The sequence below is a fragment of the Xiphophorus couchianus genome, chromosome 12 (assembly GCF_001444195.1).
Source record: "Xiphophorus couchianus chromosome 12, X_couchianus-1.0, whole genome shotgun sequence".
In the NCBI taxonomy this organism is placed as follows: Eukaryota; Metazoa; Chordata; class Actinopteri; order Cyprinodontiformes; family Poeciliidae; genus Xiphophorus; species Xiphophorus couchianus.
Genome location: NC_040239.1, coordinates 29692393 through 29717040, shown reverse-complemented (window position 1 = coordinate 29717040; position 24648 = coordinate 29692393). Strand labels below are relative to the sequence as shown.

The following is a 24648-nucleotide window of genomic DNA, read 5'->3' as shown; positions in this document are numbered from 1 at the left end:
CCCAATTTCAAGGCGTTACATTCCAAAGTAAATTGTTTTTTAAAGTCATATTTGATATAAAAATCCCATTTTTTAACAACTGAAGTTAAAATATATAAGCTGTAGTTCCAATACTTCTAAACTACATCATGATTGTCATCAATGATGTTTTACCTTAAACTTTAAGTCAGATAATCTTTGCTTCACCTGGCCATTCGTGTACTCTGTTCCTAGGTTATGCAACTCCATGTTTACCTTAATGGCATCTTCTTCCCTGCAGGTGGTCGCTCTGAACAAGCGCAGTAAGGAGGCAGAGTCTGCGTTCCTGGGAATCTACAAACAGCTTATTGAGGCCCCAGGTGAGTCTCCCACTAAGACCAGAGAAGTGCATCTTCACAAACAACACCAGCACACTCGCCAGCATTACGTGTAGAATTACCATTCTGCCTTTGAAGATCAATCTTTTAAAAGATCAATTCCCCGTCAATTGTCACGTCTGCGGGTGGACCGGTTCACTCGCTTCGTTCGTACAAACCACCACACACACACGAAAAAAACCAGAAAGTAATTTTTCCCTCACCGTGAATACGGTGGATGTGGTGCGGCAGCACATGGATGTAAAATACAGAAAACCCTATATCCTGTGGCTCTTATCTATTTTTCAAAGTCTATGCTCTCAGAGTGGTTTCCAAAACTCTGCGTGATGCCACTTCAAAACCCAGCGCTGGTCCTCGAGTGTAGCCCGACTGAGGAGCAAACACGTTCTTAAGGAGCTCGGCTGTTGATTGTGGAGGACCAATTAAAATCCCAACTGAAGTCTAGGTTTGTGTTGAACCTGATGAGGCCAAAGGGGGGGAGGGTAAGGGAAAGAGGTGCAAAAGGCGGAAAATTGGAGTAAAGGAAAGGCACAAGTCTGTGTTTATTCAGTTTTTTTTTTTTCCTCCAGTGCCAGGGAGCATGTAGCGTATTGCTCTCTGTTGCAGGAGACGGCAGCAGTACGCAGCCCAATCTCAGTCTAGATCAGAGAAGCACTTGTGGCAGGAGTAGAGAATGCTGTTTACAGATTCAATGAATACGAGATAAAAGCCAGCGTCAGAGAAAAAGCGACGACGGCAACTGACTTTTAAAGGTCTCCATTTTTCCTTGAAGTCCCCTGCTTGATATTGCGCCACCAACCACCCACACTCGCTAACCCTCGCGCTCAGGCGCACACACAAACACAAGCCGTCTTTGAATGGAGTTATTTCCTTGATAAGAAATGCCTTTCTTTGAAGACGTATTCAGTTTGATTAATATAACCTGTGCCTTTTTTTACATGGTGACCTTAATTCCAGAGCATTTTAATGGTACACGATTTTAAAAGAGACCTTTGTCAGGTAGCAGAGGCTGCTGCCATCCCACGTAACACAAACACTTTGTTTTACAAAGCAAAATATTTTTTTCCCTTTTTTCTTGAAATATAAACTATGTTCTTTTTGTAACCATTCACTTGACTTGAAGATTGCAGAATATCACATACCCTGTTCCATCTGGTAGTCCTGCGAAGCCACTCGCTGATCTTCATTTGACATTATATTTGTAACGGTACGGGTCCTGCTTTTTTCATGCCACAAATATATTAGTATATTATAAACATGCAGTGTCTTGTAAAAATCTCTGCAGACTGAACTTCTCTGTTTGCCACTGTGCCACTTAAGTGTTTGGCATTTTATGTGAAGGAGCAACACAAAGATCATTTGAACGCAGACTTAATGAAAAGTATGTTTAAGACCTGCCTGAAGATTATTTCCAAAAGGTATTTTTAATCCGTTTAATTGGACCTGCTAGCCTCATCGGAACACACGTTCTAATTTGTTGAGAAGTATCTGAACGAAAGAAAGGAACTGGACTTGAACTCTGAGGATTGTCCTCAACTGAGAATTTATCACTGCGTCTGTGTTACCAATTTCGGTCTTGGTAACTGTGGTTCTCGCTTCCTTCAGGTCGTTGACCACGATAATCAGTCTCACTCCATCTCACTTGGAGCTCCAGATAGATTTCCTTGGTTCTAGTGGCCTTGAGAATTGATAGGAAGTTAGAAGTTGGGTTGTGAGAGACGGACAAGACATGCGGCAAAGATCAACGTACCGAGACTCTAACGGTTAGAGTCTAACCTGTGACGACCATGTCGAGGACTAAGGCCGTACATGGGTCATGTGCTGCACTACTGCACATGACAGTGGTGCAGCACTATTTCTGCCCTATTTCTTTCAGTTTTTGAAAGATCAAACCAACAGTTGTCACCTGGCAACCTATTTCAAATCTTTGGTGTTGAAGAAGTTGGATTCAATCAATCAATCAATCAATCAATCAATCAGTCAATCAATGTGCTAGATGTGTACCTACAGGAGGCAAAACCCCTTTTAACTTTCTGCTCACTGTATTTGTTTGTGTTATCAGGAAAAATATACACACTTACAAATAAAATCATTCTTTTAAAAAAACTTTCAGTCTGAACCTGAAAAATAAGTAGAACTTTCTTTTCAATTGATGCAATATAAAAGTATATATGCCTTCAACATGAAAGATTTGGTGTTGCCCTCAGCATGTTGGGGGTTTGCTCTGTATGCATCATCTGTAAGGACTCACTGTATTCTGCCCCTGTTTGTCACTGTACAGCTTGCTGCTGGTGTCCAAGGTCACCCCCCCCCCTGCACCCCCAGTCCTCCTGCCCCGCCAACTCCCCACCCCCTCCCTCTCCTACCCACCTCTCGTCAGAATGGATGACTCCAGGTACACGGGAGGACACTCATTTGGCCGTGGCCCCGCTTCATTTCTCTCTAGCCCCCTCAAACACAACAAGCAAGCATTCCCGCCGTTCCCCCTTCCAACAGACGCCACAGCTCATGTATTTTTAATCTTTTGACAGATGCAATTATTCTTTACACGCCATGCTCGTTAATCTTAATGCAGTTATTACTATTCATGGCGTGGCGTTTTTCCCCTCCTATTATTTCATTTGAAAGTGCTTCTTCCTCACGTGTGTGTGTGTGTGCGCGCGCGCGTGTGTGTGTGTTTGTGCCCAGAAAGGCTTGGGGTGGTCCAATCAGAGGAGGCCAACAGCAAAGTTAATGAATGCAGAAGGAGGGGTGTGGGGGAGATACTCAATATGTGACCTGTTGTATCTGGATGCTGTTAACATCTGGTCTAGACGGACATCTGGACTGAAAATTTTATCACAAGACTTTGTGGAATTATTGTGATAACAATAAAAGGGACAATAAGATCAGTTTATTTCTTTTCTTGGCCCCACAAACAGAAATACTGCTCGCGAGAAGCACACGAATTTGTAATGCACTTCTTTTGTCACCAGTCACAAACAAGAAGCTGCTCACAGTAACTGCATTTAGTTGTATTTTCACATTTACTGACATGCAGTGATACTCTAATTGAACAAACAATTGATAAAAATATTAAAGCTATCAATTCATTAATTGAAATTGATCTTGACAATGAATCAAAATTCTTATCATAAGAAATGTATCACGATAAATGATAAACTATAACAATGACAATAAACCCCCCTCTCTAATCTGGTCACGCACCGGTTATCCACTTTGCCACGCCGTTACCGTTGGAAACGGGTAACAAAGCCGTCGCACACGTGAGCGTTAGTCATGACATGTTAATGCTTTGTTAGTACCTGCATACAACTAGAATGCGACAGTCAACTCTGAGCGAGAAACTTTTGATCTGAGTGATTGAAGTCTCTTTTTTTTTATTACCATTACTTTTATTTTTTGTTAAATCTCATTTCTCCGGGCCCCTAAGCAACACGTCAATCCACCGGAGTGTTTCATTAGCGTGCTATATTTTGATTTGCCTGTGACACTTCCCCATGCTGCGTGCTGTAACTCCCACCCAGTCTGACGCTTGAAAAGAGGGCCTGTTAACAGCTCTTCCCTAACAATGTTTATATCACCTCCGCACGGTTTTGATCAGCGCGCATAAACATATCCTGATCACTGAACGCTGGAAAACAGTGGCAGCATCTGCCCGCGTCCCGGAGATGCACCGAACCTCTCCTCCTCCTCCTTCTCGTTCGGCTCGTCTCTCCTGGAGCGTAGGGGTGTAGGCGTGTGTGTGTGTGTGTGCATGCGTACGCCGTTTGAACGCCTGCGTTTGTTGCCACCTCTGTGAGAGCGGCGAGGCCCTGTCGCCAGGGGCGTAGCCCTGAGACTGACACTCCAGGTGTTTGCTCTTCCTCGCCTCCTCACAGTATACACACTCATCCCCCAGGATCCGCCCTGCTCCCCCTCTCCTTTTAGAACACGTCTCCTTTTATCTGAGCGGAAAGCTCACGGAGACTTTGTGAAGATTCTGATCTAAATACACCCTTCTTAAAGTGTGTGCGTGTGTGCGCGCGCACGCACGTGTGTTTTCAGGGCCTACGGCATGTCTGAAGTGGATGCGCATGTCGGCGTGTGTGTGTGCGTGTGTTTGTTGGTGGAAATGCTAGGGCAAGAGTGCTTGCTAGTGGTGACCGTTGGTACTGCGGGTAGAAGTTAATGTTTTTTGTTAACAGACATCATATAAGTTCAACTTAATAAATTAGGTTGAACGAAGTTTTAAGTTGAATTGAAGTTTGTTTGTTTTTTCAGAGTCTGTTAAAAATTCCAAGTCTTGTTATTTAGATTCACTGCAAATAGACTGAAATATTTCAAGGATTCATTGAGTTTATCAGAAAGTTGGAATATTACATAAGGCCGATTAAAAAACAACTTTTAATTCAGAAATGCTGTGGTAATTTTGTGCAGTGATAACAGTTGTCACTGAAATCCACCATACAAAGTCAGTGACCCCTCACACCCCCACCATGGACTGTTCTCCCTGCTGCCCTCTGGAAAGAGGTTCCGCAGCATCCGGTGCAGGTCCACCTGGTTCCGAAACAGCTTTTTCCTACTTGCCATCAGACTGCTGAACTCTTAACTGGACTGCACTCAAAAACTGGTCTCCACTTCATACCTTGCACATGTACAGAGCTAAATAACTTCTATTTTACTGTCATTCCTGCACTTTATATTTTATATTCATATTTATATCATATTTTATACTGTATTTAATTTTATTCTGGAGTAACCTCACAACATTGGAACCTCAAAACATTGTCCTGAACCGTATGCAACGAAATTTCGTTCTATATACACCCTGTGCATGCAAAATGATAATAAAGTCAGTCTAAGTCTAAGTCTAAAGAAGCTGGCTGTTTAATGGGCTTTAAATGGATAGTTGAGTGGAAGGAAAAAGTGTAATTGGAAAACTCAAAAATAATAGGAATAAAATAGGCTTGAGGGGATTTCTAAACAATCCAGTTTAAGAGACTGATGCCCAGGCTTTTAAGATTACAATAAATGTAGCATTTTATTTTGGAGAGTCAGCTTCAGATCTGTATGCAATGGGCCATTAATTTGACAGAAAGTCACAATAAAAGCAACAACACACCAACAATTAGTATTTAACTAGAGGGTGTGGCACAAAATTGCACTCCTTATTAGGTCAAGGTGTTAAACTGGACCTGGGAAACTTAAACTGTGTCTGGTGTTAATAGTAAGCAATGGTATAGCCTGCTTTAATCAAGCGGACTAAACCCACTTCAATCATAGTCTGCCTCAATCAACAAACTTCATAGAAAAAGAGTTATAAGCAATCCTTTGTTTGCCTAGAAAGTCTGGTTTGTTGGCGGAAGTGTGACTGGACAATCAACCAAAAAGCTAAACTCTGGCCCACCTACAAAACTCTGTCTGTGGTGAGGTTCGAAAGCATATGTGAACGCCAAACGGACCAGAAACCTCTCCAAAAGCAGGAACGGACTATAATGCAGGGCATGTTGGACGGAGAAATGGCTCGTTGTTTTTTGCTAAAGACAAAAGAGAAATCCTACAAGTGTTAAAATCTGACGCTACTCAATTTTTGTTTGCATTTCGTGAAGGTGGAAGTTGTGCTCATGTCTTCTTCAGAGGTTTTCGTGTTGTTTCCTTCAGCGGTTCTTGGTGCAGCGCCACCACAGGCTGGCAGGGGAACAGGTCTTTCATAGGGTTTGGTTTGTTTGACACAGTGAAGCAAACCACACCAGCTGGAAATGGAACGAGTGTTAAAACTTTGGTCCCCAATCAAACTGAGTCTACAAGACTCTCAGGTGTGAAAACATCGATAGTCTCTTTACAAGACATCATAGATCCCAATGTGAGAAATCTGTGTACGATGACCCAATCCTGACTTGACCCGTCTGTGTTTACTGCTTCGAATCAGAAGACAACTTCAGCATTATAGTCTTGCCTTGAAATTCATAAAACATAAATGGAAACCCTGCCAGAAAGATGTAGAAGTTTGAGGAAACGTGTGTAATTTTGGAAGAAGGGTCAGAACCCTGCGATAAAGCGTTGTTACTGGTTCACAACAGATGCTGCCCTGTGCTACACTCTAAATAGTAGGCACTGAACTCAGCGATTGGCTGTCTTTCAGAAGCATAAAGAAGAGTCGTCCTTCCTCAGCCCACCCCGCAGACAAGCGCCAGCACCAGAAAGCGAGGCCTGCGAGGCACGGCCAGCCGGTTTTATTGTAATTGTGCGGCTAAGTACCTAGGATCGGGAGGCGAGTGGAGAAGTGCTTTGTGCGAGTCTGTTGGAAAATAAGGCCATATAAAAGCTGACGGAAAATGAAAGCTCTCTGGGCGGGACGAGATTATGCATAAGTGATTAATAAGAGCAGTAATAAACAAAGGCCCAGGAGATGTTTGAGGTGCTTAATAATGCATTATGTTCATAAAAGAGCCAGGCCTCTCCAACTCGTCCCTGTGGAGTTGGAGACCCTAGAGGGACCAGGAGAGAGTGTGTGCTCTCCAAAGGCAGCATCTGTGTGTGTGTGTAGGAATGTGTGCTGATAAGAGCTGATGGGATGCAGAAATGAAAAGAGAGTAGTATTTATTACTGTTAATTCATTGGAATTTGGATTTGATAAGTCAGAATATAAAGTTTCTCTTTTTTTTTTTTCTTTTTGTTTTACTTCATGTATTCCAGTTCAGTTTGGTTCGGATGTCACGGCGTCTTGTGTTAATTTTAAACGCCGCGTACGCTCCTCTCTTTGTTTCCTTGACACCCTCCTCTTTGTTCCGGGCTTTAAAATGCCTCGACATTGATGTCACTCCGTCTTCGTCCTTCAGTCTGTCAAAGAAACACGCAGAGCAGCGATAATAATAACAAAAAAAAAAAAGAAGAAATGCGCAGGTTAAAAAGTTTTCTCTTTCTCGGCTTTGTTTCGCGCCGAACGCTTCCCACAGTCGCACCTCCCCTACCCCCAACCCTCTTTTTCTTCTCATTCCACGCATCTTTATATTTGAGTATTTCCTCCTTCCTTCTGCCACATCAAGGGAAGAAGAAGTGTTCGCTCTGCCGTCTTGAGTATCAAATGCCTGATGGTTTAAAATACGCCACAAACAGACGAGATTTCTGTATTTGTTGCGAGCAGTTTGTGTTTCTTTTCATCAAAATTGTTCCTTGACAGGCTGAAGATAAGAGGGGGGATTTTATTTTATTTTATTTTTTTCACATGGTATATGTCTCTACATTGTGTGTGAAGGTGAAAGTGCTCCGTCAACCCAGTTTTGGTCCTTGACAACAACATTACGACAGTGTTGCTGTTTGTTGCAGCAGCAGCGGCGGCGTGTGTTTGTGGACCTTGAAGTCCACTCGCAGAGAGAGAGAGAGGAAGAAGAAAAAAAAGTCTGTTTTGAATGAAAAGAAAAAAACCTTGGAGCACAGCCTTGTAAATTAATTTGTTCGTGTTGTATGATGGGAACACAGCTGGCCTCATTAACATGCGCACAACAAATAATTATAGCTTTTTTTTCCCCCTTCCTCTCTCTCCCTCTCTCTCCAGCCAGCCAATGCTTGGCTAATGGGCTTGCTGGGTTAATTATGTCAGAGCATAATTACACAGAGCCCAGGGAGACATAATGGTGCACCCTACTGCGCCCACACCGCCTAATGATGGTGTATCGCTGACAGGGCCAAGACGGACCGCCCTGACACACCTGCTTGTCTTGGCTCGCTCTACGCCCGTCCACTCGCTCGCCCACCTAAACCTGCGCCCCCTCCTCTCCGTTTCCCCTCGGCGGAGCCACCCACAGCATGCTCAGCCGTCCGGCTTCTGATCCTGCTTTCAGATGTGCAATACGATGGTGACCACAAGCAGGCAGCTGCAGGGTGGTAACCTCATTACTGCTCAGCCAAAGTGATGAAACTCTGTATCAATCCAGCCAAAACCACACGCACACACACACACACATGCACAAAACAAAACAAAAAATTCTGCAAACTGTTTTTTGCAGCTTGTTTGATATTTAGGGTTTTATTACGTTATTCTTGTTTGTGCGGAGTTTGCTTTGCCCTGATTTTGCTTTAATTACTCCGGAGCTGAAACACGTTCTCATCTGTAGAGTGTCTTCAGACCTTCTAGACGGCCATCGCTTTTGATTTTGTTTTGCGCCAAACACAGCAGTGGACAGTAAAATAAAAAATTTAATCAGGATAAAAATCGGTTTTCCTACTGAGCTTATGAAATAACTTTCAAAGGACAACTTAAATTGACTGCATTTTGCCACGTTACAACTACAGATTTCAGTGGAGTTTATTGGTGTTTGAAAGGGGGCGTATTATGTGAAATCAACTTTTTTGCACCTTTTACCATGTTATACTGTTATTCCCTCATTAGAAACACACCTGGAGTATTGCTGTGATTCTTTTATGCATGTTTGAGGAATCCTCGAATCTCCCATGGCAACCACTAGGGACACTAAACACTTGATCTCACAAAGCATCACCTAGTGGCACAACGTTTCTCCCCCGGAGTTGCAGTCTCCAAGCCAAGCTTCCCCTGTGACTCTCTCATTCAGCTCCTTCAGACTAGCCAGCAGCAATTAGCAAACACCTGGTGGATCTACAAGTCTGCTGACCTCATTACACAAACTATCTCTCAGTCCAATACTCGTAAAACCAGACGTAAACGGCATCGTGGACGAGCGTTGCTGTGGTGATCTGCAGAAGGCGGAGTATCTGTAAGAGCATGTTATCAAATTTCTAAGTTGAATTTCTTTAAAGTCAAGTTTGAACCATACATAGAATTTTATAACAATTGAAAGTGACATACACTGCAAAAATTCATAATTTTACCAAGTATTTTTTGTCTAGTTTCTAGTGCAAATATCTTAGTGCACTTGAAAAAAGAGCAAATTAACTTAGAAGTAACTTTTCAGCAAGCTTGTTTTTAAGCAATAGACCAACACCTGGGTTGTAAAAGAGTGACTGTGTTTTCTACGACTTTGTATTTTCGTATTTTTATGATGTAAAGCACTTTGGACTGTCTTGTTGCTAGAACGTGCTACACAAATAAACTTTATTTATTGATAGATGAAATTGAAAGAAAAACTTTTTTTAAATTATTTTTTATTTTTTGCAGGTAATCTGGAGAGTGTGGGGTGTACTTGTGCTTTAAATTTTCCACAACTTTTTCCCTGACCTGGCTGCTTTGGTTATTGGTCTTCATGACTCTGTACTGAACTCAGGAAGGTTGGCCTGACTGTAACTGAGACTGAAGATGTTATTTTTCTTTTAACAAGCAGAAAATATGTCCTTAGTCTGAAAATATTTGTTTGCTTCTCGTCTTTTCTCTTTAACGCTCTTCTAGTCATGATAGAAGAAGGAGACAAAGAGAGGGGAAAGTTCCTGTGTATCTGACTCCAGATAATAAAGAAGTGTTAAACGACTCCATCTGGCTTTACAAGATGCAGTTAAAGAAGGGAAGAAAATGATAAACCATAATGTTCTGCTGCCCGGAGTAAGAGGGCTGAGGTATTACTAGCTCAGGAAGAGAAACTAAAGGGAAGAAAGTGGAGATGATTTTAATTTTTGGCTTTCGATTCTTCTTCCTTTAATTAATTTATAATCTAGATAAAACAAATGGAAGTAAAAAAACTTGAGATGGAGAGAAAACTGCTAAAGGTCACAGAGGCTATTCACTTTTCTGACAGTGGTCAGCACTGACCACTGTCAATACTGACGGGGGTTTTCTGTTAGTTACTATATGATTTAAATAAGAAAACAATTGAAGCAAAACTTTTAAAAATCTACTTGTTAATACATTCTGACCCTTTGAGATTATGATCTGATTGAAACTTATGGGATAGAAATTTTAGAGATCTTTACTACATTTTAAAATGTAGCTCTTATAATAGCGCTGCTTTGCATTTAGTGCTTTCTTGATAAAAAAACAAAACAAAATCATTTCTAAGATCCAGTTCTTGTGATAATGTCATTATGAAAGGTCAGGTAGAGAAACAGAGAGCAGTCAGTCAGCTGTACATGTTGCAAACAACCAGTTTTAAATCGGAGCTGAGTCCCTTAGAAACCAACAAAAATAACACATTACATATCATGTGATTTATTGCCTGTAACAGGACAATATTATGTGTTTTCTAGCCTCATAGTGCCATTTTATAGCAGTGTCAAGTAATTATATCACCTTCAGTTGTTAACAATAAGATGTATATATCAAATATGACTTAAAAAGAACTTTGACTTTATAATTTAACACCCTGAAATTGGGGATCTGTTTCTTTAAAAACTCCTGCTCTTTCTGAAATTCCACCTTATTAACCCTTCAACAACGTTTTTACAACTCTTTTACTGGGAAGTAGCCCCTATAATGAGTTCAGTAGATGCTCAATTCCAGCAGGTGGTTGGTAATTGCTGCTGGCTAGTCTGAAGGAGCTGAGTGAGTGAGTCTCAGGAGAGAGATGCTCTGTGAGGCAGAAGCTCAGAAACTTGAAAGCTGCAGCTCTGAGGAGGAACTGTGCCTCGAAGGCGGGGCTAGGTTCACCCAGGTGTTTTACACAGCTGAATGGTTGCCATGAAAATTAAACTATTTCTCAAACATGCATGAAATAATCAAGGCAACACTCAGAGAATAACAGGATGTAAAGCTTAAAAAAGTCGATTTTACATAATACTGCCAGTGAAACTAGTACGTTTTCTTCAAAATTAAGGAATTATTGACTTAAAAAGAAGTCCTGCATCTTGCTAAGAAGTTACTTCTCAGTTAGTTTCCTCTCACTTCAAGTGTATTAGGATATTTCCACTAAAATCTAGACCAAGAATACTTGGTATAAGATCCAGTGTTTTTTTTTTTTTTTGGTGTTGCAATTGAAAAATCAATAAAAACAAATAAACAAACAGAAACAAACAGATGTGCTTAAATTTAATGTTGGATTTTTGAAAAGTTTTCAGTGTGAGAATGACTCTTAAACACCAGATTAAACGTAATCATCACTTCTGTATGTTGGTAATAATTAGCAGTGGACAGGAAGATGAGCAGCTTTCTTTCTCTGATTATTCTTGGTGGGTTTACCGCCGGCGCTTTCCCAATAGCAGCTTCTTATCGTCTCCATCAATTAGCAGATGCGGTTCTCCGGCGTTAGAGGCAGCCTTTCTGGGCGCTCTCTCACCAACTGTAGATCCCGGGCCCTTGGAGAGCCTCCCCGCTGCTCCGCTTTGATGGGGGGGTTTCATTTTTGTATACAGACTTAAGTTATATCCCTTCATTTTAAATTAGACTTTACTTCCCTCTGCCTTCCTTCGCCACTGATTGATAATCCCGGCTTGTCCAATGCGTGAGAGATCCCTTACCGTAATCTCTGTCCTTTGATCATTAAAAGTTGAAAGGATATAAGTGGGGGAAAAGCGGCTGATAAAGTGATTTCTGTGACAGAGGGGTCGATGATATAGCCACGCTTTAAGTCATCCTGTTTGTCTTGGAAGGTTCTGTGCTCTTAATAGTGACGTCCCCTGTGACTGACGCAATAGCTTCGCGGTTGCTGTAACAATGAATGCAGACGATGTTTGACTGTAAACGGTCCTGGGAAGCAAAAAAACAAAAGGAAAAAAAAAAAAATCATCAATTAAATGGTCCAAATTGTATCGTCTGATGAAAAGGCAGATGTGGCGCGGTGCAACGCGCGGCCGGGATTTCAACACAATTGCACCGCCGCTGAGGATCTGGTTCTTTATTTATTTTTTTTTTTTTAGGCCAGCCAGACGCAGAGTTTTTGCATTCTCTCTGTGGCATCTGGCGAAGTTTAAACGTTTGTGGCTCCCAACTTCTTATGAAAAAAGTCACTTCAGTCGGTGCCCGCACCGAAGGAACGGGATCCAATTGGGTTCCGCACAGAAGTCTTTAAGATGAGCCGGATGAAAGCGGTGGCAGAAAAAAGTTTGTGCAGCAAAGCAGCGATTTTTTTTTCTTCTTTTTTTTCCTCCTCTTTTAGAGTTTTGAAGGGCTGCGGTGTGTGTAGCTGTGTGTGTGTTTGGGTGCACGTCTGCCTGTGCGTGTGGCTCTACCCCCCCACCACACACACACACACACACACACACACCTCCCTTCTTGTCAAGGAGCTCCCCTGAGCTTCCCTCTCTGTGCTTTGGCACTAGAAGTCACCTCCTTTGGTGTTCGGCAGGCAGGTACACAACAGGAGCAGCTCTCTCTCTCTCTGAGCTGTTGAACTTTTCGGGAGGGGAAGAAAGGGGAAGGGGAAGATTAAAAACAGCCCTGTGATGTGGAGTGCCGAGCTGCCTCCTGAGAATTCCTGGCATAATAATTTAAATGATCAAATGATACAGAGGAGACTTGTTAGCTGAGAAACAGCCTCCTAGTTGGCCCCATGGGCCCCGTGCTGCTGCACATGCATTGCAAAACAGCTTCTCTGTTGTGCTAAAGAATCTCTCTCTCTCTCTCTCTCTCTCTCTTTCTCTTTTTTAACCCCCTTTTCAGGAGCATACTTTTTTTTTTCTTTCCACACTTTACCTAGGTGTATATTTGGCACTTAAGCCCCCCTCCCCGTCACATATTTATTGTAATGTTTTCGTCAACTTTGCCATTCATCGGTGCGCCGGAAAGCTCATTAGATTTGATCTTTTTTTTTTTCCTGCTTCTTTTTTTTTTTTTTTTTTTGCGCTCACGTGGGTCTGAGCGGCACTCGCGTCATTAGGGTCCAGCCTGTGAGATTTTCAAAGGCAAACTGAGTGAGGAAAACTCCAAGAGTCACTCTTTTGGAAACAAGTCTCTGTGGAATAGTCGGAACTGTGAGGCAAAAAAACTCTGTAATGTGCTTTACAGGCAGCGCATGCCTTAAAACAGCTATTTAGCTTTTTTTTTTTTTTGAAAAGCAACATTGTATGTCTATTATGTGAGCCTCAGTAGTTCTTTTTGCAGTGATTTGTTTTCTTTTCTTCTTCTTTTTCTGCCACAGATCCGGCTCCTTTGCTGGAGGCCTCCCAGTCCCTGGAGGAAAGGCTGCAGCAGCTTCAGAGTTCGGCCCCAGACAGCGAGGCCCTGGTGCGCGAGATCAGGCACTGGAGGAAACACCTGGAGTGCCTTGAAAAGACAGGTCAGTCCACAATCATCCCCCATGAAGCCACAATCCCTACACAACACGTCTGCAGAGAGAAGCTGCGGCTCTGAGGTTCTGCCGGAAAATCTGGAAACGTTTGAAAATAGGAAAGGGCTTTTGAAGATGTTCTTCCTTTTTTTTTTCTTTATTTTTTCAAAAAGTAGCTCTCTGTACGTCTCCAGAGCCCACAGAGGACGGCTCAGCGGCTCCGGCTGCGCCAGAGGAGGCCTCAGAATCCAGCTCTCCGGCCTCACTGATGACCCCGAACAGCACGCCGGCCCCCGAGGCCCCGGGGTCCCCACAGCAGAACCACCAGGACCAAACGGACGACCGACGGTGAGAGTCACAAGCAAAATCCGTTCTTTTCAAAAGTATTTATATCCACTAATTTAACAATATACACTTTTTTGAGATTTGCATGTTATTCCCTCATCAAAAACGTACCAGGAGTGTTGGTTTGATTCTTTCATACGTTTGAGAAATACTTTAATGTTCTGTGGCAACCATTTAGCTGTGAAAAACACCTGGGTGGACCAAGCTTAGTAACTTAGTCCAAGGAGCTGCAAGCTCCTTGAGACTAGCCAGCAGCAATTAGCAAACATCTGCTGGAACTTCACATCTGCTGAACTCATTAAGAGCTACTTTCGGTGAAACGCTGGTAAAACTTTGTTAAAGGGTTAATAGAGGAGCCATGTTGTGACAACTTCCCGAAGGGGGAGTTTCATAAAGAACAGGAGCTTCTTAAAGAGACAGAGGCCCATTTTCAAGGTGTTATTAAGGAAGTCAAATTTCATTTGAATCATATTTGATATATATTGCATTTTTGCAACAACTAAAACCTGATTTTACTATGAAGTTGTACTATGTGCCTGTAAGACACATAGTACTTGCCTGAAAAATATCTGAAAAGTGTGGTGTGCATGTGTATCCAGTATATCTTAGTCAATGCTTTGAAGATTTTTTTTGTGGTTTTTTTTGCTGCAATTAGAGGTGGAAATCTTTTCTTGTTTTTCTCTAGCTTTATTCATCTGGAGAACTGTTACCCAGTCTTTGCAAAATTTCTCTTTACACAGTTTCTCAATTAGATTTAGGCGTGCACATGGATATACTTACAATTTTTTCTGTCAATTTATATAATGTCACAATAAATTTTGTCTCAAGGCACTTTACAAAAAAGTAATTTCAATTCAATCACACATAAATTCCTACTGTTCCTAGTTATCAAAAAGTTCATTAAGTTGTAACAATACGAGATAAAAGCTATAGTGAGAAGGGAATAAAGTCATATCACAATAAAATTTAAATACATGAATAAAGTTGTATTACCAGAAAAAAGTTGTAATAATACAGGAGAAAAATTGTAATAATACTAGAATAAAGTCATAATGTTATAAGAATAAAGTTGTAATAATATGAGAAAAGTTATAATATGCAAACAAAGTCATATTATTAGAAAATAATATGACTATATTATATTATTCTCATAATAATACAAGAAAAAAGTACTAATGGTACGAGAATTAAGTCATATTACAATAAAGTCTAAATAATACGAGATTAAAATCATAATACCAGAATAAAGTTGCAATGACACAAGCAAAAATTCATATGACAATAAAGTCAAAATAACACGAGACTGAAGTCATAATGTCACCTGAATATTGCTGTAATATCAGCAGAATGGAGTTTTAATTTCACGGCAACACAAACAATTATGAAAAATAAAATAAGGAATGTTGAGCATCTGCTTAATCTTTTAACACGTCGGCATCAAATTGTTATAAGTAGCAGGTTTTTGAAACTATTGAGCAACGACTGAGTTTATTTAGAAGAAAGAAATACTTTCTTGTAAATAAAGTGAGTTGGTCACATCAGAGCTTGATAATTATTAAAGTTTTTCTCTCATTAGGACAATGTTTTCCTAGAAAGTGTACGACTTCTTGTAACATAGTGTCTTTATTGTGTTAATATTACACAAACACACTTTACAAATTTCATTTGTAAAAGATAATATAAAAAAAAAACCGAGCACTTCCTTTTCGCCTTATATTTCTGTGCTACATTGTGTTGGGCTGGCACACAACATTTCCAGTTTAATAAAAAGAAATGAGGAAAATTCCAGTGAAATGTTGATTTTTTTGGCCTTCATAAGCCTTTGCACGGCGTCAGTCCCCATTCACCGATGCTCATTTTGCTGCAGGATTTTGCGCAACAACAACAGCAGACCTTTAGAAACGATGCAAATCTGCATACAAAATCTGAGCAGCCTGTCTCTGTAAAACCTACAGTTAGTCAGAGCTGCGTTTCAACCAACGGCGCTTCCAATGCGGCACCGAACGCTTCCGATGCCATTTTCACGCCGTCTCTCTTTTTGTTGTGAACTCCGCCGCACATGCCCTCGCTAAGTGGGAGGAGGTTGGCATTTACATTTTTCTTCTTTTTTTTTTTTTTTTTTCCAGCCCCGAGCCCTTTATTGTAGCTTTAAATGTGTGCCCGTGATGTAGAGAAGGAACTGACAGTTTGTTCTCGTAGGGAGGAGGAGGAGGAGGACGCTGATGTTAGTTTGGCTGACAGACTATCAGAGGCCGAGGAGAAGATCAAAGTTCTGCATTCATGTAAGTCGTTTAAACACTGGCATGTACTGTAGCTGCTGGATTTAATTTCAGCTTATTAAAAAGACACTTCATTTAGAATTGCAGTATGGTGCCCCCTGCTAAACCCCTCTGCCTCCACCCCCATCCCGCTGGTGCTACTTACATTAATGACTGTTAAAACAGGCTTTATTTTTAAAGGCAGGGGGACTGGATTTCTCACTAGGTAGAGGCATAATCTCATCTGTAAACTCTTTGACTGCTTCACGACTCTTTGTGTCGCAGTTTCGCAGGAAAAATGGCCTCAAATCAGACCAGTAAATCAAGCCGTCGTGTTGCTTTAAGGTCAAAGTTTGTGTGTTTTCTAAAAGTTAATATCTCACTTCCTGCGGTTTGTCTCTCCCAGCATTGAACGCTGCGCAGACAGAGCTGCTGGAGCTGCGTTGTAAATACAACCAGGAGATGGCAAACAAGTAAGAATCTCTCATGTTTTCATGTTCTTCCCAACAAACAAACAAAAAAAACAAACCCTGATCTCCCCACATACACACACACACACGCAGGCACACGCCTCCACCTCTTGCAGTCAGGATGCCATGAAATCCCTCCTCCCCTCTCCGGTGTTGAGCATTTTAAGCCTGCGTAGAGTCACGTCTGGCGTGAAGCTGAGGAACGCCGCGGCGAAGGCTGGGAGTGACTCAGCCGCTGACACAGGTCGATTCCGCAGCCTCTGTGTTTGCCTTCTCCGGCTGCTGGGCCCTGACAGCCCTCAAGAAGAATTGCTCCATTTAAAGATTGCTTCAGAAAACACTCTACCTTGTCCCGGTCTTTGAGCGCAATGTATCCACCGCGCGGCCGAAATGAATCTGAGCTCGTATGAAGGATGTCGATAGACATTCAAAGTAAACACTCCTTTGTTTGGGTTTGTGCTCCAGAGCACAGGCGGCCCCGCCGCTAATGGATTTTCTCCCGGGCTTAATCCATGGCGCAATTGAACTGATGTTTCTGGAGTCGCCGCCATCTATTTTGTCGGACCGGACACATTTCCAGTTTGACGCTCGGCCTCGGCGGGCAGCGGGGAAGTTTGAGGGAGGGTCTCCGTAATGCGGTTTGTCACACGCGCTCTGATCGCGTTCCTATAGGCTGAGAACGATCACACAGTACCAGTCACCTATCCTGTTCATGACACAGGCCTTTATTATTCTTAATGGCAGCTCCCTCTTTGTCGATGATGACGACTATTTGTCTACCTCACCTTCAGTGACTGAGGTGTCACTTCATTTAAAGCGCCTCTCTTAATGCACAAGCTCCTTTTTGACCTGTCACTAGCTGCGTTTCTATTACAAATATTCTGCTAATGTCAAGAAAACACAAATTCAGAACTGCGGTGTTGAAATGACAGAAATAAAATTAAAATCACATGTGGGTAAGCTTGTTCATGCAGTAAGTCATTAAAATCATGGCAGCGACAGATGTAAACAGTTACATGACATTATAACTGGCTCTATGCAGCCATAGAGCTAGGATTCATCAGCCATCACAGGCGCCGTCGGCGTCTTATTCAGGAATTGGAGCGACAAGGACCTTAAACTTGGGAGCGGCTACATATGTGGCGATTTCACAGAAGAACTTTGGATTCAACACATACAAATAACACCATTTTTTCCCCTCCATAACCAAACACAGACATAAAAGTGGGAGTAAAAATTAATTTTTACATGACTGGCCGTTAGCAAAAAGTCCTAAATGCCAGTGGGACACTGACTAAACTGCATGAAAATCATCACGTATGGGAGAGTTTGGTTTGGTTTGGTTTGAAAACAAAACCAAACTAGGTTTGCATTCTGTACGAGTCTAAAATGAAATAATGTATGTTGAGCTGAGCAGTGTAAAAAGATGATTGGTAAGTCAGGTGTAGAAGGTTGTAGTTACACATTACAGCATCATCTGCAAAACGTGTGACGCTTGTGATTAGTTATCATTAGGTCGTTTACCTGAAAGTGTAAATAAAGTTTCATTTGATAACATTTGAAAAGCAAGCCTTAAGAGCGTTAAGAGGAAAATTGCACACGTCTAGAAAATGCAAGTACGTGTAATTTTCTTTTCCTTTTTGTTAAACCTTTACTGAACCAGGAAGTCACCTTTGAGATTCCCAATCCCTTGAAGGTTAGTTTATCATTCCTGTGGTAGACTCCTTTAGTCAAAACTGAATTCCTCTGAACGTTCACGGTTCCAGGTGCAAAGCTTGTTCTGTTTTCCCCAAACAATGCATGAAAACACTAAAAACGGGGATTTCCTTTGAGGTTTGACATCTCCTGAGGCAGGAACGTCTATTGTCGAGCGTTAGACTTTCCTCCCGGAGGTTTAGCGAACGCCGACTCTTTAATCCACTTGTTCTGCCGTGTTTGTGTGTGTTCCAGGAAAGCCGAAGTCGACGCCATCGTGGCGAATCTGGAGAAAGCGAACCAGGTGAGTACAGTCTGTCTGTGTACTGTTCCCCTGATTGAGAAGCTTCTTCGTTAAGGTAATCACTCCTGTAATCAAGCCCCAGCTTTAATTAGACACACTCAGCCCCCTCGCCCCGTTCACGCCGCCTCCCCCTCCCCTGAGTGTGTGATTAGTGAGCATAAACTGGAGGCCCAGTTGGTGGGCACACCATGGCAGAGAACGGGAGACCTGCGAGTAGCGATTGACGCCACACAGCTGAACACTGGGGTTCTGGGTTATCTCATTCCCTTGATTACTTCCCATCCCGGCGATACTTCTTTCTTTTTCTCCTCTCCCTTATTCTCTCTCTTTCTCTCTCTGCTGCTTTCTCTGCCAGCAGCTCCCAGATACATGTTCTCAAAATGAATCATTAATTAGCAGGCCGGGTGTGACAGAGCAGGTAAACAGTTTGGGGAATAAAGTGGGCTGACTAAACAGCCCCCTCAGCAGAATAAACCCGTGGCTGCACCCGCCTGCTCCGGCCCCGCGTGCGCTCCCCGTCCTCAGCCGGCTCTGAATCCCCATGCTTTTGATTTATGTGCCTCCGCTCGCCTTGATCATGTCATTAGCCAATTGATGTGGCAGGCGTGTAAAAATGGGCGATGCCGTTTCTGTACGCAGAGAGCAGAAATGGCTCAGAGGGAAGTGGAGCGGCTAAAGGAGCAGCTAGCCAGCGGGCCGGCCACAGTGGCAGGGAGCTGCCATCCAGCAGAGGGCGCCACCAGGGTAAGCGTGGCGTGAAAAGGTTTAATGCTGTATATTTTCAGCTCAGCTACTTTTATTGACAGATATAGCTGCGGGTTGTTTTAATGCTTAAAGAATCAAAATACTTCCAAAGTAATAAAACCCAAACACACATTCATCTTTTATATGCCCCATAATGCAGCAAAAAAAAAAAAAAAAATACCACAGAGAACTGGTCCTGCTGTCAGAAAACATCTTTTAGTTTCATGCCTTTATAGTTTAATGTGATTGCTGTGTTCACTAGTTTGAATACATGACATGCAGCTTATTTTAAAGTCACACTTTATCCCATTTTATTAAGAATCCATATCTTCGATCAATAAGACATAAGGTGTGCTACATCTGTAAGTGCAAATTCTTCTAATTCTTATAAAAATCTTCATAAATAGAGCAAATATTCCTGTTTTTGTAATTATTTTAATCATGGGTGTTCTGATGAGAGTTTTCTGGACCCAAACAGTCCCCTCCAGGATTTTCTAACTATTTTTTGTGATTCAAGTCAGACTTTGTGGAGCTACTTTAGGAATATTTGCGATGAACTTTGTGATTTTTGTTTATCATTAAATACCTTCCAAAATCTACGCATACGACCAAAAAGCAAGCAGACTGGACACAAACATTTTTATTCTTCAATTTTTGTTACTCGCCATATCGATCCCAGACTTTAACTTGACATCAAGGCTGAGGAAAGAAAGAAAGTTACAAAGAAAGTTGTAATGTTATGAGAACTCCAATGTGAGAAATCCATCTTACAACTGGGTAAGAAGAGGAATGTTGAGCATCTTGTGACTGTAGCACTGGTTTTACAAATAAGGAACAACTTCATCTGTTTACACATCAGCAGCAGGACACACCACTGCAGTGATGTTTTGCCTTTATTCATTACATATTAGGACTTTATTCTCATAATTTTATTTATTAATTTATTAGCCTGGTCCTAGTATTCAGAATACCTTTTTTGGAATAGCTTTATCATTGTCATTAATTTTTCTTATTCAACACACACAGCTTCTTCCATTATTTCCCATCTTGCTAGCGATGTCATGTGCAGTTTGATTTAGCGCCAGGCTAACATTAGCACGTTTCCTCTCTGTTTTGATATGACTTGTTGATAAGTCGACTTGGAATGTTTTCCCAGTTAATTGTGCCACAACGTGTGGAAAAAGTTATTTTACTGCTTCATAAACGAAGCGCTATGTTTTGAGCATTCCTGAATTTAAAAGTTAACGTTCCTGATGCTCTCTGCACATTTTCACAATAAAGACATGTCTAGTTACATTTTTTCAGTTAGCCTACATCAGTTACCTAAAATTTAGACCAAGACTTGGACTTTATTCCTCAGGTGCACCTGAAGAACCCAGCAGTACTTTCTGTTAGTCAGCTTATTTGTTTCCTCAAATGAGACTTGAAGTCTGTTGTCTTTGTCACGATGCCTACGAAGGACAAGAAGGAGAAGAGCGAGCTGCTGTCAGCCCAGGTGGAGGCCGCCTTGCTGGCCAAAGATCGCGAAATCCTTCGGCTTCTTGAAAACATTCAGCGGCTGCAGTTCACACTGCAGGAAGTCCAAGAGACTTCGTCCAACCAGATCCTGGAGCTGGAGCGCCAGCTGGCGTACAAGACAGAGGCTATCGAGGTGAGACGCGACAGAACACAGCGCACACAGTTTTGTTGAAAATAACCAGTCGCTTCTTATTATAAATATATATATTTTTTTGCGACTCAGAGATTAGAGGCTAAACTGCAGTCACAGATGGACTACGAGGAGATTAAAACTGAGCTCAGGTAAAAAATAAATAAATAAATAGTGGTATCTGTCCCATATAGATCCAATTAAATTCAATTTTCTCTGTCTGTAGCATCCTAAAGGTTATGAAGCTGGCTTCGGCAAACGGCAGCTCGTCCCAGGTATGGGAGCTCCAGCTCACACAGCACTTTGCATATTAAAAATCCCCCATTTACAAAATGAGATGTCTGCTTTCTTCTTAATCATCTGTTAGTGTTTGGGAAGAGAAAATAGCCACTGCAGAGCTATTGAACGCTTCATTGATCCATCACCCATTATAAGGATATCGACAGCCACTGCTATTGATTAATCAGAAATTAACAAGGTTGGTGTGTGTGTGTGTGTGTGTGTGTTTTTATAGGATTCTGCCAAGGCTGCAGAGGCTCTTTTGTTAGATAAAGATGTCTTTCTTCCATCTCACAAGTACATGGGAGATAAAACCCGACTATTGCACAGTAATGGTAAGCTTCACTTCCTGTCTGCTGCTAGAGTTCAGTGCTGTGAAAACATTACATATCCTCTTACAGATTTCTTCTTTCTGCACTTTTGTCACACTTTATATGTTTCAAACATGTAAAAAGAAAAGCAATATATTGAAGCAAAGATAATCTGATTAGTGGGTGACATTATTAGCGCTGTCAATCAACCTGGTGTACACACTACTCACACCCTCCTCCTTGTTCTTTGCTTTGCTACAGCTGGTTCACAACAGCAGTGCCAGCAGTGATTGCTAAAGCTAGTTAGCATAGCCACCGATAACAGCGGATAAACAGTTTTTCTGTAACGTTAGCTTCTTTATCCACCAGGTCGGGATTCTCTTGTTAGAGATTTTTAATCTTAATGGGAGTTTTCAGGTGAAATGAAGCTTAATGAAATAATAAATAACCATTAGCACCTTGAGCAGCTCATACACAAGCTTGATTGACAGTCCTAAAACCCTCCTCCCGTACCTGATTGGTTGTTTTTGACTGGGAGTGGTGTGTTTCTGCAGATGGCAGTAGAACCACAGGGAAAAGACAGAGGAACTCCATTTTTCACAGATTATTTGTCTAAAGTTATGCTGTTGCGACACAGTGACAATTGTATGGAAAAAAAAAACATGTTGTTTATAAAAGTTACAAACTACAACTTTAATGAAAGACGGAAATCATTTGAAAACTGCTTTTCTATTTCCTGAGGTTTCTTGGCCTGCTGCCTTTTATCGAGTTTAGTGCAGAACATTGTGGACATTTGAGAACTTTGACACCATCTTAACTCTTAAAAAAAAAAAGAAAAGAAGAGAAGAGGTGTTCAGGCTCAGCTGATTCTGGTGTCAGTTTTTAGAATAAATTTCTGCAAGATGTAGTTTGAATCTGCCAGGCGAGAAGGAAGGTCATTGATATTCCTTACCACCTGTTATCACATCGAGAGCAACGAGACTCTGTTTTTCCTTTGATCAGACGATGACCGCTCGGACAACACAGGGAAGGAGGCGAGCAGGCCGCCCGGCTCCCATTCCTCCTCCTCCCAGGCGGAGAGCCGTGCCTCCCCCAGCCCTGGCCCCCCCACCCTGAACGGGTCGTCCTCGGGCCACGACCTCCCCCGTCCCTTCTCGGCGTCGCCGTGCTCCGGAGACAGGATGTCAGGAGACCACATCCTCCACAAGCAGCTCCTCTCCCCACACTTCAAGAAGGAAGGCATCATGGCTTTCCCCACCGCCCTCTATGCAGCGAAGGTCGCGCTCATGTCGGCCTCGCAAGGGTCCGCGGGCGCCGGCAGTATGGACGCCGGCCTGCCCAGCGACCAATCGGAAAGCGGCAGCTCAACGGCGGGCGACGAGGACCAGCTGGACACGGCGGAGATCGCCTTCCAGGTGAAAGAGCAGCTGTTGAAGCACAACATCGGCCAGCGAGTGTTTGGCCACTATGTGCTGGGCCTGTCCCAGGGGTCGGTCAGCGAAATCCTGGCCAGACCCAAACCCTGGAGGAAGTTGACAGTGAAGGGCAAAGAACCTTTTATCAAAATGAAACAGTTCCTCTCTGATGAGCAGAACATCCTGGCTCTGAGGACCATCCAGGTCCGGCAGAGAGGTGAGTGGAAAACATTGTGGCGGGAGCTTCTGTTCAGATATACTCTGTTTGGCTGCAGTTGACACTAAATGCCTCTTGTAATAACTTGTGCTTTGTACTTTTCAGAGATATTCTTATTATTATATATGCGTGTATTGTTTGTTGCTATGGTTTCTCAGTTCTGTGGGGTTTTTTTAGATTTTTTTTCTCTCTTCATGGAGGTGTATATGCAGACTTTGATGGTGTTATCTTGTGCTATCATCTCATCCTTCTTTCTCTCTTTTACTCTCTCTTTCTTTCTCTTTAAACCTTTTCTCGGAACTTTCTCCGTTTCTTTTCTCCTTTTCTTTTCCATCTCCATGTCCTTTGTATTTGAAATAAATCCAAAGCAATTTCCAATAAAATTTTGTTAAAGTTCAAGTGGAGCGTCATGGCAAAAGATGCAATGCTCAACTTGTTAAAGTAAATCTGTTGAGCCACAATATCTGCGTTTACATCACAAATGTTCACTAAAGTCAAAAAAATTAAATTGTGTAATTGAGGTGTTTCCTTTAAATACAAAACGCAATTAAAATCACATGAGAATAAGTTTGTTCACGAGTAAGACTTTTAAAAACATGTCACTCCCTGATCCTTCAACTACTTCCTGTCGTCTTCTTTGTAGTTTGTGCCAGTGGCAACATCTTGGTGTTGACCGTGTGACTGGTGTGATGCTAAAAAAGTGCTTGTGTTGCAATTTTTACTAAATAAGCCCATTTTGACCTGGCAAAAACAAAGAGAAAGAAAATTCATCCAAGAACAAAAGCTTTTATCAAAAAACTTGAGTTTTTTCCAAATTGGCCCGTTTCAATTAAGGAGATTTATTTTACAAATGTCCAATTGTGCAAATATAGTCAATAGAAAGGCAGATGTTGCTGGACAGGACACACATAAAAACAATTGTATAAATAGAAAACATGCAATGCCTTGTGAAAGTACTCCCATGCCTTATTTCTGTGTATTGTGCCATCCTTGGAGCTGGTGCCTATCTCCAGCAGCCATTAGGCGAGAGGCGGGCTAAACCCTGGACTGGTCACCAGTCCATAGCAGGATCACACACACAATTTATAAAAAAAACAAATGACCAAATAATGATGTTTTTTGACTGCTGGAGGAAGCCGGAGTACCAGGAGGGAATCATTTAATTTCCTTCCACTTCAAAGTTGAGCACCACTTTGTGTTAAGTAATCACATAGCATTAATCTAAAACATTATAGTTTGCGATTGTGATGTGACAAAATGTAAAAATACAGAAAGGGTATGAAAACTTTTGTAAGACACGAAAAAATTCATTTTCTACCACAAATGACCCAAGCAACCAAAGGTGTTTGAAAACATCTCTTTAATCGTTTTTTTTAGAGAATTTTGAGCCTAACAACCTAGTAGTTGTTTTTTTTTTTTCATACAGATGTGATATTTCTCCTGGACCTGTGTACGCCTTAATCCACCTGGACCACATCCTTGACTTCGTCACAACTTCCTCTGGCATGTTTATAGTGT

At 42.0% G+C, this 24648-nt stretch overlaps 1 protein-coding gene across 4 annotated transcripts in view; it reads left to right on the top strand.

The window, feature by feature from the left end:
- cux2b (cut-like homeobox 2b) overlaps positions 1-24648 on the top strand; it is a 150142-nt gene that overhangs the window by 113529 nt on the left and 11965 nt on the right. For 2 of the 4 annotated variants that reach the window (XM_028033994.1, XM_028033997.1), the window contains exons 4-15: positions 260-338; positions 13316-13453; positions 13618-13792; positions 15989-16071; positions 16454-16520; positions 18468-18516; positions 19156-19260; positions 20720-20911; positions 21002-21060; positions 21135-21183; positions 21423-21522; positions 22501-23130. In XM_028033994.1, coding sequence (XP_027889795.1) covers positions 260-338; positions 13316-13453; positions 13618-13792; positions 15989-16071; positions 16454-16520; positions 18468-18516; positions 19156-19260; positions 20720-20911; positions 21002-21060; positions 21135-21183; positions 21423-21522; positions 22501-23130 — 1726 coding nt within the window. The remainder of the gene's footprint in view (positions 1-259; positions 339-13315; positions 13454-13617; positions 13793-15988; positions 16072-16453; positions 16521-18467; positions 18517-19155; positions 19261-20719; positions 20912-21001; positions 21061-21134; positions 21184-21422; positions 21523-22500; positions 23131-24648) is intronic. The other 2 variants (XM_028033996.1, XM_028033995.1) reach the window with 2 other exon arrangements.